This window comes from Eutrigla gurnardus (genome assembly GCF_963514095.1).
Source record: "Eutrigla gurnardus genome assembly, chromosome: 13".
Classification (NCBI taxonomy): Eukaryota; Metazoa; Chordata; class Actinopteri; order Perciformes; family Triglidae; genus Eutrigla; species Eutrigla gurnardus.
The window spans coordinates 11,835,903-11,849,687 of record NC_139936.1 but is presented as its reverse complement, the minus strand read 5'-3'; the positions used below and the strand labels follow the sequence as shown (position 1 = coordinate 11,849,687).

The following is a 13,785-nucleotide window of genomic DNA, read 5'->3' as shown; positions in this document are numbered from 1 at the left end:
TTCTGCCTAGACTTGCCTGCGACTAATCCTTATAATAAGCGCCTTTTAACTTGATCTTTAGGCTACGAATAAGTGGCTTTTTAAGTAAACTATTAAGATTACATGCAATTAGTACCAGATACGTTTTCTATTATTATTTTAATTATTATTACAATTATTATCTTCTGGATACGCATGCGCACGACTGCTATGCACGTGCATACTAATGTCTATATATTAATAACGTGCTGGAATAGCCTCCATGCAGAGTAAAACTATACGATCGATACAACCGAGGGCGTTTTAACCTGCAACAAGCCCAGCTGCGTTTCTGTAGTGCCATGCCATATCCACATGTCATTCATAATGCGTCGTGTTTCAGATGCTGCAGGCCAAGATGTCCATCCTGTCTGACCTCAGAACGAACACCTGGCAACACTTTCTCGACCCATATGTCCACCGTGGCGGTTTGCTGCTCTGTGCGCACAAGGGGACTCTGAGAGGTCCCGAATATTCAGATACACACATAAATACGTTTTTATAGTTGTTGTTTTTTTTTAAATAGGACTGTTTTGTTTCTGGGAACACCACTATGAGCAATCAGGCTCCTCATATTGTAATTAAAACTGCGGACGTGAGAGAGAGAGAGAGAGAGAGAGAGAGAGAGAGAGAGAGAGAGAGAGAGAGAGAGAGAGAGAGAGAGAGAGAGAGAGAGAGAGAGAGAGAAGGATGCGCTCAGTTTTGGATTGAGACACACGCCGGGGAAGATGCGTTCACGTGCAACTCTGTGAACTGTCAGTCTCCAACACGCCTACTGGTTTACGATAGAAACGTTGTAGAATAATTAACCATAACCGAGCAGTTTTATGTGCACATGAGCGCGGAGGTTTCTGCGGTTTTTCTCCAGCAGTCTGGTGTGCGCTCGTTGCACCCCATTTAACCGGCGGATCTGCACAATGCGCCACATCACTCCAATTACACAGTGCAGATGGAACAGATGTCTACTGCCTTTGGATGGCTGTGAAGAGAATCACCAGAGTGTGTATTATTATTCGGTCTGACTGGCATTAATAGCCTTGTGTGTGTGTGTGTGTGTGTGTGTGTGTGTGTGTGTGTGTGTGTGTGTGTGTGTGTGTGTGTGTGTTAGCTGGTTTAGGACTATAAAATTAACAAATACATAAAGAAAAGGTGATTTTCTTTTGGGGGGGGGGGGGGGGGGGGGGGGGGGGGGTAACTTCACCAAATAAGGTGACCCTGGTGTTCCTGCAAACTCCAAGCAGCATTAATGGGTGTCTGTCTGTTTAAACGTATGGCTCACGGAGAAGTGACGCCCCAAGAGGCTCGCTCACAACTTCAGCTGTCAAGCTGTACACCCACCCACCCCCGACCCAGGAGCCACCGCCGAGTACGGACCGCCCGCCCTGACACGTGAGAAGACAGACACACCCCTGCGTCCAGCTGTTGCTGCTGCTGCTGCTGCTAAACTGCAACCTTTATGTGGGCTATATCTGCCTGCCTGGAGCCCTGTGATAGCTTTTCTTTTCAGGGTTTGACTTGTAATCAATGATCATCCCCAAGGCAAACATCCATCAGTGTTAACACAATCAATCACAGCAACAGAGTCAAAAGCATCGGGGTTTCATTTGGTATGACAGCGTCCCTGCTATAACTCATATCACTTTATATAATACTACACTTTCCCGCTATGACGTTATCATCATCATATATTATGTCGTGTCAGTGAGGTTGAGAACCCTTGTTCTCTGAGCACGCAAAAAGTTGGGCAATACGCCCCAGTTAATTATATCATTGAGGTAGTAAGAAATCATGGTAACCCAGAACGAATATTCAGCATGATGATGAGCTGTAAATGAGAGGCAGACGAGGCCTGCAGGGGTACTCTCCTCTCCACCTGTGCACCGACATTGACATTGAATTTGCGATGCGTGGGGAAAAGAAATTGAATCGGCATGTCTGTGTAGAGCGCAGCCACACTTGTATTTTTATAGGTCTGTCTCCCTCAAATCTACGAGGTCCACAAGTTATGGCTTGGCTCTTCCGAGGCCTGTGGCAGCAGTGTGCGTAAAAAGACTCCTTTGAGGCAACCAAGGCTGCTCTAATGCAACACAAACACTGTAAATTATGACTTGTGGCACAGAAGGCAAAAAAAAAAAAAAAAACGTCTTTAAATATGCACATTGACATTCTTTCCCTTGTTATTCCACGTTGAAACGAAAGGTATGTTAGGGTTCATGTAATTAGCTGACCTCTCACTGGGTGACAGTAATTAACACAAAAGAAACCCTTTGATGTATTAATGGACCCCTGAACATTTCCATGTATTGGACAGTTGTGGGACAGAGAGCCCTGATTGGAGGAGAGTGGGGGCGTCTATTGAATTGGTTCCTTTGTTATGGAATACTCATTCCTGTGATTGTCTGCTCCGAGTGATCATGCGGACTAATGCTGTATTGAATGTGACAACAGAACAATGCATCTGGCCCACAGGCCTGCACTGGAGGACTGCTTGTTAATGACTCTACCTTGGCAGTCTGATGTAATCCACGTGCATCCAAGAGTCAACGTTAAAGAATGAGGCTGGTGGGATTCTGTATATTTGGAATATTAAATGAAAAGAGGCAACAATGTGTTGTTTCTATCTTCCCCAGCATGCATGTGGCTCTCAGCCCCGATGGTTCCCAATGAACATGTACGTCTTTAAAGCAGCAGAAGGACAGCGTATTCGCTATAAGTAAAAAATAAATAAATAAACAGGAACGGTGTGCATTTGCGTTAACTACACGATAACATATTTAGTGGTTGTTCGTTTCACAAGACTGTTTGGTTTTCAGACCACAGTCGTGCTCCCATAATTGGTTTTCCTGTAATAGCATTTTCACATGTAGCCATGACCCATCCGTGTTTGTCTGTTTTTATTTTAAACATAATAAGAGAGTGCCCTTTGTGTCATCCCCTTCGAGTCACCTGTAATGCATTCGGTGCAGATTCACATCACAAGTGCGGTCATTCACAACTATGTCAGCACCTTACTAGCGATCGGAGAGGAGATACACATGGGGAACACAGAGAGAGAGAGAGAACAACAACAACAATAACAGTACAACGACGGATCACTGTGCTCCCGGTCCAATAACTTCTTTATACAGAGCTGCTGATAGACTCAAAGGGATTCACAACTAATTCACTATTAACACTTTTAAATCCTAATACAGTATTACAAGTACCGAACCTGCCAAACACGCGTAAGGCAGCGGGAGGTAGGTGGGATGGACGCGGTGAAGTGGGGGAGGAAATTGAAGTGAATTGGTGAGATTGCATGGGATGAGTAAGATCCACAGAGTATCAGCATGAGAGCCCCACCATGTGCAAAACAACACAATTAAGAGGGACGCTTAGCCTAATCAGTGAATGCATCATGCAAATGATGTTTTTTTTTTTTTTTCTTTCTCCAATGCCTACTTTAATCTCGGCGGTTATCGCGGAATACAAATCAGGGACTTAACTCTAATGAAAGGAGGAGAGAGTGAAAAGAGTGGGATGAGACAAAGGTGAAGAAAAGTGATAGCGGAAGATGTGGCGGGTGATGTGAAAAGCGGAAGTCTGAGAAAAGACAGTTGGTTGCTGTGATTACTGTATTTAACCCTGTGAAGAGTGTTCTTCATTAGATTTCTAGGAGCTACTTTGGACTTTGTATCCGTGTTTGCTCACATTATTGTATCTATCTGCAATATATTTGCACCGCAGCCTTAGAAAACACATCTATTTCAAACAAAATCAGAATATCACAAGCAACAGTAATCACTACTGCAAAATGATAGGTTTATATTGTGCAGGAGTCATTTTTAGCATGTCCTCTTCTACTATCATGTATGCATCGGCACATGAATAGTGTTTTTAATAATATATACTCAACAGACAGCTTTGGTTGGAATTGAGTGCACATCTTGGGAAAAAGAACCACATATTTTGCATTCATACTACTGATACTACTACTGTAAATATGCATTGATACTACTGTGTAAATATGCAAATTCAATATTTGACTGACTTTACATGCTGAAAATCAAGGCCATAGCTGGCATAAAACGAGATATGAAACATATACAGCAGCGAGAAAAATTCAGCTTCATTAATGTGGGGAAACCTCTGAGAATATAATACCTGATTATTTGTTGTCTATATAAAGCTGTATAAAGAAAACTGTTAACTGGATTAAACTAAATGTTTTCCCTTTTATACATGTAGTATTTTCAATACTATTATAGCTGCATCCTGGTGTGTCTCTCACATTCATGGCATGCTTGAACTGTTCACATACCTTTGCAGACTTCTGTAAATTGTCTTGGGTCAGTGTAGGGGTTTCTTCCTCATGACATCATGTCCTAGAGGCCCCTTTTCATTTGGGAAGACAAGAGGCAGCTGGATGCTTCTACCTTCCAAAACATGGCCCCGGAACCTCCCCCACCAAAACCCCAGCCACCATTATGTAGGGACGTGTGCTAATGCTCCACAGTCTGCAGTCTAAATAAACAGACTTTGTAAAGCAAGTTCCAGGAGTGGATCCAACACATCCTGGCTGCAAACCCGCAGTAACTTTAAGATGATTTGCTTTAGTCTGCGTTCAAATAGAAAGCTCATCTTTATCCACTTCTCCATTCACCCAGTTTGTGACCTTGCGTATTCATCCGCGCCGCCATCGCCGGTCCTCGCTCAGCAGAAGGTCTTTACCTCCATTGGCTCCATCAGGATCACAGAGTAATAACAAAGGATTACAACAGTATTTACAAGCATACCTGCTCTGAAAACAGGTTCCCATGGTTTAGATGCTGTTTGTGTTTGTCTGTGTAAGCATGAGCATGCACACACTGAGCACAGGGGCACACAAACATACAATGTAGGTAAATAGCTGTGGCACGAGGACCAAAGAGATAAACATCCTGTTTACAGAGAACAGACATTAGTTGAGGTGAAAAGTGAGCTTCTCTCTCTCGCTCTCTCTGAAACATACAAATCACAAGCACGGCGGAGGACTTCTCCCATCATTTCCCTTTATATATCACAGGGGTGGTGGTGGTGGGGGGGAGACAACGACTCATTCTCTGCTTCACCAGTATTCAGCTCAGCTTAATGGAGCTAAATTGCACCAATCTTGGTCCTATTCTCAATGTGTATGTCTATTAACTGATTGCCAAGAGAAAAGTGCCTTCTGATGGAAGGGCTGATGGGGGGCGGGGGGCATACTTTTCTCAAATACTTTAGTTACCTGGGGGATTAGGATTATATATATATATATATCAACATTTCATATCTCTATGGTGTGTACCCTGCCTTCGCCCAATGACAGCTGGGATCGGCTCCAGCCCCCCCACGACCCTGAATACTGGATAAGCGGTAGAAAATGGATGGAGGGTTGGACGGAATTCTCTATGGTTTCACTTATAGTCAAATGACTGTTCGGTAACCAAGCGCTGAATCATACGGCTAGTAGCGCTCCCTGGTGGCCAAAACAGAATATTCTTCTTTGCTTGCTTACAGATTCGGGCTGAACTTTTCATGCCAGAGCTGACCTCAGAGGAAAGGGAAGGAAGAAAAAGGAATAACCTTCCACTGCTCAAAAGATTAAACATGAGACTCACACAGCCACTATCATTTACATTTACATTTAGGTCATTTAGCAGACGCTTTTGTCCAAAGCGACTTACAATAAGTACATTTGTCAAAAGAAGGAAACAAGGAAACTATCATTTACTTAACAGCAATTTACTAGTTATTAAACAGACATTAATTAAAGTGGTCAGTGTTGTAAGAGACTGAAAGTGTGACTCATCCACTGAAATAATGAAACCATTTATACTCAGTAATTGTGGTCCAAATAACAGATGCAAATATTAAAATAAAATAAGAAGACTATTCAGCAGCTATCAAGTGGTGACATTTAATTATAACAATTATTATGAATGTAGTTAATTGCACAACATAAAAGTCAAAATAAAGTAAATACATTCAATCGCTTGTATTTTATTTTAACTTTAAAAGTGATATATTTGCTGTAAAGTATTAATCAGAAGTCAGTGGATTTCACATTTACAATAGGCACTGATTGGACATCAACATCAACAACAAATTGGCAAATTTTCTCTTTAAAAAACTATGAAAAATGTCATGTCAAAAAGTAAAAAAATCTCTATCCCATTTTAAACCAAACAGCTCATCAATTGTAAACCCATGTAATGGCAAAGCACAAAAATTAAAGTAGCATATATTACATATAAGGTGACGTGTACAGTGCTGTGTAGACACATTTCCCCTTGAGGACTCAAAGCACGGTATTTATTAACCTGCTGCTCCTGCACATGTGGCATTACTCTGGAAAGGTGTGTCTTGGTGTCAGGATAATGGAGCAATTACGTTTGTGGTTTTGATTCATCTGGCAGCAGCGGATGTTGAGACAACTAGCTACCAGAGAGTTTGACTCCGGAACATCTCAGCAACCAGGAAATACCATCAAGGAGACCTGACAGGGTTTCTGCTACTGTATCCTGCACCTGAATGAGAGAAACACAAACACAGGGTGAAACTCCTCAAACTGACATTGGATGGATAGAAATGCAGTTGATCAAAGACCATCAGACAATTACCAGCCAGGGGTTAGCCAGCTGAGGCAGTCCGAGTCTCTTTGCCATGTGAACACAGGGAGTTCGATGCCTGGTCCTCTTTCTGTTGGTAATAGTGTGCAGGCTGGTCTCTTCCAGTTCTTCTCTGGAGACACAGGAGAGCACCAGCAGAGGCCTGGATGCTGAAACCCCAGCGGAGCTTAGCACAGCCCGAATGTGAGCTGCCTCTGACTCCCCATCACCTGTTGAAGACATGATTTTTTTCCTTTACTGATACTTTATATGATGAACGAACAATGCTTGGTGTGACACGCTGGAAGCAGAGGAGCCAAAACCTGCAAATACAGATCTCCTCTCACCTCTCCCAGGTTCTGCATTGGCTACATAGATGAAACCATCCACCACCTGGCACACCTGCTGGACCTGAGGAGCAGGGCTGTAGACTGGATAGCCCGAGTCGTCTGTTCCTTCAAAGGTAAAAAGCTTATTACTGATGCTCTGTTGCTGCACTCGGGCTCTTTCCCTCTCTGCCCTGCACACACAAGCACACAGAGGGTTGTGGCCATATTCACAATGATGTGCAGGAAAATATAATAACTGCAACTCATATGGTGCTTTCAAAAACAAAATACTTACTTATTGGTTGAGTACAGAGTCAGGATATTAAATTTGTTTTGGTTGTTGTACATATAACTGATCCCTGAGCCAATGCCTAGAATGAAAAAAAAAGAAGAAGTTCAGTTATGTTCTTAGCTGATTGTAACTAATGACATAACAATTGTGGGTCAATACTGTCACCCAGTGGTGAATGAATGTGATTAAAATACATGCAATATTAATATTACATTAGCATTGGATACTGTCTCACCATTTATCTGTCTGTGAGGAGTGCCTGACACAGGAAGCACATCAGGGGCGTGCATGAGCCTTGTGACTAAAGACACGTCCAGCTGCTCCATACCAGGACCAAACATGGCATAACGTGGCTCAGATGAGGGCACCAACGACTGAAGAAATGAGGTCACAACCTCATATGCCGGCCGTGAAGGAAGCCACTGTTGTCTGCAGGACGGGCAGCCTTTCAGGTATCTGCTGAGACAAATGCGTCGGTGAAAAAAGTTTCCACCCTACTAACCGACCTCGATACAGGACGACAGAAAAAAACGGCACTCACTCTGACATGTAGTCAAATTTCCATTCCATCCATTTGTCGCCACCCTCTTCTCTATCGTCCAGGCTCTCGGCCTCATTGATTAGTGGTGCATCCAGCACCTCTAGTTGGGGCATGCTCACATGGTCGATGGAGGGCCAGTTTGGCATGTCCCTGAGCAGGAAGTACCTCCACAGTAATGGATCTCGAACCACGGCCCGCCAGTACCGACTGGTGGCTCCGAGGGAGCAGATATCCGCTGGAGACAGAAAGGTCATGACCAAGAACTGTACATCCACCTTAACCAGGGAATAGGAGACAGGGAGGAATATATTATCAAGAAAAAATACACAAGAGAATAAAAAGAAGCTAGCATATACAATGTAATGATCTGAGTTGCAATGTGTTGCTGTTCCTGTAGTAGGCTATGCCTTATAGAGCTCGCTGACTACAGGGGAGTGAAGAAAGTTTGGTCAGAACTAGGCAGGGGAAGTTATGAACATTTTATTTCAGTGATTATCCTGGCCCAAATCATTGTGTTTCACAATATTATCAAAAAACATATGGAATCACTTTATATTTGGTTACAAAACTAATATTTTTACTCCATCACAGATAAGACCACTTTTTTTTAGTTAACATTTAAAATAAATGACATAAGATGCTCTTTGGTCTCCCTGCATAAATACATTTATTTTTGTATCCTGTATTTAAAAGAAAAAGAAAAGGAAAATCAGGCTATATCTCGTCTGTACGCTGACAGCGAGCAGGACATATTTTTCACGATATTTTATTTACGACTATTCCAATAATGGAACTTCATCACGATCGATTACCGTGTTGTTACTCATTAGTTTGTCACTTCCCTATTCAAAGTTTATGATACTCCAATGTGTCGCAGCAACCTCGAAACGAGCGCTCCTTGGATTCACACATGTGGAGAACACGCAAATAGACAGAGATTCTTGGGCCCCCACGCAGTATCTTTTTTGACAGCTAAACAAAACATGACTTACCGGTAAGCCATCCAGAAGTCCCGGTCGTGGCTCTCCTCTCGTGTCTACAACGTCGACAACTTTGCCCCCGTTTGGAAAATACGCGTCTCTGAACCGCCGGAGGCTGCGTATCACAACAGACTCGCTCATTGTCGCTGCCATGGCTTCAGAAGAGTGACAGTATGCTTGTAAAATCCTGCAATATGGACCTCGAGGGAGATGTCAACATATTTGACGTTTCCCTGTCAGCTACACTTCCTTGTTGCTGGCGGTAGTGGGGCATTGTGGGTATTGTCGTTCTACGATAACGTGCAGTCAAAAATAAACGTTTTGGTTTTTTTTCTTAAAACAACGCGCATTTATTGTCAACGAGGACATAAAAAAACTGAAAATGATTTTCATCCAAACAACACAGATTCTCTATTAATAGTTATACTATCAAGATTATTGAAGTGGCAGAAAAATGGAATTTGCAATAGATGGGAATACAAGTGGTGCATTACAAAGCAGGTATGAACAAATCTGAACATACTTTGAATAGTCATGAATACATCATTGTTTTTGAAACACCTTTCTTTGCCTTTAGTGTGTGTATTTGTATACACATATACATATATAATGTATATGCAATGATAATATATTAAAAGCATAACAAAATGGCAACAAAAGAATAAATAAAATGTTACTGTGCATCGTCTCATTTCCAGCTGGATTATCTTCAAACTTGTAACAATCTTGAAAGAAATTAAAGAAAAAAAAAATAAAGGTCAATTTTTTTTTTTTTTATCAGTAACCTTTGTATATTCATATTAATGTTATTATAACACATTCTCAGAGCAAAATAAGTGCCCCAGTCAACAGTCTGGAATCAAGATGATAACTGCTTTTCCAGCAGAACAGGGCAAAAAAAAGTATTTAGCCGTCTCGTCTGCAGCCCCTGCCAGTTTTACACCACCTATCTTATCCTGTCTAACTCTCTCTTTCCCCTGCTTTGGCCTGGGCCGTTCGGCATGGGATGAGGTTGCCTGTAGACACTGACCCAAAGACTCTTTTCTTCACATTCACTTTCTCCCCACATCTCCCTTTAACCTTCCACAACATTACACCCCACATGATGGATTCCATTTTTATTTGGGGTTGACACATTTAAATACTGAACTTAGATCTGTGCCTGAGGGCAACTTCAACACAGGAGCAGCTTGGATCACTGTAAAATACTAAGGATTTCCTTTGCATTTTCTGTGTTCCAGCCCTGGCCCTGCAGAGGGCCCTCACAGGCAAGCACATATTTGTTGAGGATCTGTGTGCCAATGTCCCGAAACTGCAGGCGATCTTCTTTGCGATCCATAGTGTCAGTGCTGCAATCCTCGTACTTGACTGCCCAGAAGCACATTTCCCCGATGTACATCATCGTCAGGGTGTGTGTCTGAGAAGATGCCTGGTTAGAAACATAAGCAATTAGCAATGATGAGCAAATGGCGTAGTAGAAGACTTTTTTTCAATTGAAGTCAGAGATAACTGACAACATATTTACCTTCAGATAGGAAGCTTGCTGTAGCCGTGTCATGGAGCACCACCCCATCGTTGAGCTTGACAGAGTTTCTCACCTGCAGCATCCGCATTAGGTAGCGCACTCCTTCCTGAATACACTGGATCAAAACATCATCAGAGTCAGATGAGCATTAGGTCTAATCTCCGCACATGGCAACTTAAAAAAAACAAAAACAACCTTAGATACTAAACTTGGTTTCACCAAAACAATCTAAATGTATCTGCCAGAATCAGTCAAACTCACATCTCTGTTCACAAATACAATTTACTCAATCTACTTAGATCTTTTCACAGTGGCACCTTAAGAAATGTGTCCTTGTTTTTCTTAATCCACTGTTTCCGTTGATGGAGGGTGTGGCAGTACATGTACAGCAGAGCTCCACGTCTCCAATAGAGGCATTCTAACAGCTCTAGGCCCAACATAGACTGTACCTATTAAAAGCCAAAGACAAAAAAGACATGAATAGCTCTGTTAGACAGTGACAATGAAGTAAACGTGTGCTTGTGGTTTTGCAAAAGTATTAACCAAATAAATCATTACAGTAGAATAGATCTGAATGGAAATACTTGATAAATCGACCAGACAAAAACATGCACAGAACATGCACACAAGATCATTTCGAAAAACACATTTACACACTTCTTGTGCTGGTGCTAGCCTTCCGGCCAAAACTTCCGGCTCAGTCAGGTCTTGCAGAAGTTGCTGGATTTTAAACGGTGAGCAGTCTTCAGGGAACTCCTGGTCCACCAGTTTATTCTCTTCATAAAATGTGATGTCAAGGATCACCTAAATGATGAAAAATAAATAAATATATATATCCACTCAATAGTTAAAACAACGTGCAAGAAAACCAGGAGAAGCATCATCATAATCATCAGAAGCAACATAAATTACTTTATAAAGTTCTTCATTAACAAGGGAGATAAAATCAGGAATGAAACTGATAATATACCTGCCAAGAAATGGAAGCTACACCTGTAGACTTTTTCTCTTATCAAACTCCTTCCCAAAAGCTAACTCGAGATCCAAGTGACACCTAATTTACTTCTCTAAAGTATTGAGTATTCAGTAGCTTGTCACCTTGGCTCTGAAAACCTTAGTGCACCTTTTCAGTCAGGGTTTAGATCACTACAACGAACTACTGTAAACACTGACTCAGAACACGTGGCTTTAATTTTCAACAATTTAGCCTCTCTTGGTACTATGTTAAGTAGTTAAGTTTTACATCTTGGGCACATTCTGCATTTTTAAAGCAATTATATAACTTTCCAGGGTAAATATTAACCCAATTTGCAAATGTATAGCATATGGTTTTGAACTCAATGGCTAAACTAAGGGGGGCTCTGCAGGTTTGGCGTTTATATAATTAAGCACTTGTGTTTTGGACTGTTAAGGAGGATTCAACAAGTCATTTGATGATAACCTTGACTTCGGGGAAATTGAAATGGGCACTTTTCACTGAAACAGTCAGTCAGACATTAAACACTAATGGAGTGTAATGTAATGAAGTACCTGTGTGTAATCCTGAAGCACCTTGGAAAGGTTGCTACTCTCCCCTCCTTGCCTGTAATAGCTTTTCAACTTGTCTAGTATGGCAGACGCATTCTGTAAATAGTCATCATCTATGGAAGAACGACATGTTAACATGTTACCAATTACAAAGCCTACTCAAAACAAATGGTCTCCGACGTTACACATTTCAGAGAACCGCTGTGGACGAACGGCACGTTATGTTCACAAGTTAAAGCTAAACAATTCGATTAACGCTAAAAAAAAAAAAAAAATAGAACTAGTTTTGCCGTTATTAATTTAAAAAAGTCAATGTTACTATATGCCAACCTAGTATTTAAATGGGGCATGAAATGTGAACTAACATTTTCAAGCGTTTGACCGTGCTTACGTGTAAAAATACAAAAGATACAATTCAACAAAAAATAAACGCAAGTCCTCTATGACGAATAGCTCAGTTGTGGTTTATTTACTATCACGCAGCATCGTGTTTGGTGACAAGCTAACGACAAACGTTTGTCAACAATGATGTATTTTAGCTTACGTTAGCGAATTTACGCTAACCGCTAACTCGAAAACACAGTTGTTCAAAATTAACCAACGGTCGGCGAGTAAACGTTTATAAATTAACACTTCATTGCCCGTTAGTAAACTCCAGGGCCAGTATGTATTGTTTGCTAACATACAGTATTAGTCAGACAGCAGCTGTTGTTGTTATAGTTGCGAGCTATGTTAACCTATATACCGTTAGCTAGGTTGCTAGTCGGCTAATAAACTGAACAAGAATGCTAGTCACGCAAACGACGTGCAAAGTATAGCCGCAAGAGAAGAAAACAAATAACAACGTCTTATCGATACCTTGCTTTTCAGCTCTTAGACTGGAACACTTGATGTCTAACTCAAATATCCTTCTCTCCAACTCGAAACCTTGTCGCCTGTAGTCGTCGGCCATGACTAAAAAGTATGCGTCACGTGATTCGGGATTACTCACGTGCTCACCGTGTCATCCCTGCTCTGAGGACGCCAGTGTTTCAAAGTGAAACAGTTGGATACCAGACAACAAACAGCCCAGTAGTTATTAGTAGCAACATTACACCATGGATATTTCCACCACCCAACAAGCAAATCTTCAGATATTAGAGAAGAGGTCTACGGAAAGGATTTTTAACATTGGTTCCCACTTTCTTGAAGAAGAGCCACTGTGCTTATCTAAATATTTAAATTACAGATGGATCAAAACACAATAAGCATGTAGGAGAGGGCATATACATTCCTGAATTCGAAACAGGGGTTGCTAAAATAATCTCAGTTCAGTGTACACAGCAGAATTGACGGCAATGATGATCAGTCTTCAGTGGGTAGAGACCAGTCAAATTAGTATTATGTTCAGGTTCTACAGATGCAACATAAACTATACAATCAATTCAAACAGTTGAGAGGATTTTTGACTGAATTTTAATGGGACATGAACCTTAAATAATGATATTTTTAAACTTGTTTTGAGAAAACAGAAGCAAAATCAATAATGCAGATCGGAGAAATTACATGTTGACAGGAAATCTATGATAATGCCAAAAAATAAATAAAACGTCAGTCAGAGAGAAAATAGAGGCAAATGTAGAAATAAAAAAAATACTTACTTACTAGGTTTAAGGTTAGGATGTAAATACGAGACACTTAACTGAGGATGTAGGACATTTATAGTGTGGGAAAATAAATATTTGGGAAGGATTGGGAAATCAGATTACTCTTGGAAAGTGTTGGTTAAAAGGGCTGTATTGAAATATTTTAATTAAACAATAATACAATCTTTAAATGGCATAAATCTATGATTTTACACACTCCGGTACAGTAGGTGGCGGCATGGCGACGTGCAGCCTGCACGTTTATTTGTAACATCAACTTCAAGAAGAAGAAGTCATTTGTGTTTATGTGGCTATAGCTATTTGACATTTGAAGTCAACG

At 41.2% G+C, this 13,785-nt stretch overlaps 2 protein-coding genes across 2 annotated transcripts; both read right to left on the bottom strand.

The window, feature by feature from the left end:
• Positions 1 to 5,873: 5,873 nt before the first annotated feature.
• fbxo4 (F-box protein 4) lies at positions 5,874 to 9,002 on the bottom strand. The gene is made up of 7 exons (XM_084024426.1): positions 8,781 to 9,002; positions 7,789 to 8,063; positions 7,483 to 7,703; positions 7,251 to 7,326; positions 6,974 to 7,146; positions 6,639 to 6,856; positions 5,874 to 6,545 (listed from the first exon to the last, which is right to left on the bottom strand). The coding sequence occupies exons 1-7, from the start codon at positions 8,919 to 8,921 to the stop codon at positions 6,453 to 6,455; spliced, it is 1,197 nt and encodes a 398-aa protein (XP_083880552.1). The 5' UTR covers positions 8,922 to 9,002; the 3' UTR covers positions 5,874 to 6,452.
• Positions 9,003 to 9,094: 92 nt separating this feature from the next.
• Positions 9,095 to 12,792, bottom strand: rimoc1 (rab7a interacting mon1-ccz1 complex subunit 1). The gene is given in 7 exon segments (XM_084025200.1): positions 9,095 to 10,177; positions 10,179 to 10,197; positions 10,294 to 10,408; positions 10,611 to 10,742; positions 10,951 to 11,097; positions 11,824 to 11,933; positions 12,679 to 12,792. Coding segments are annotated over 7 exon segments (831 nt in total). The 5' UTR covers positions 12,773 to 12,792; the 3' UTR covers positions 9,095 to 9,963.
• Between the last annotated feature and the right edge of the window lie 993 nt (positions 12,793 to 13,785).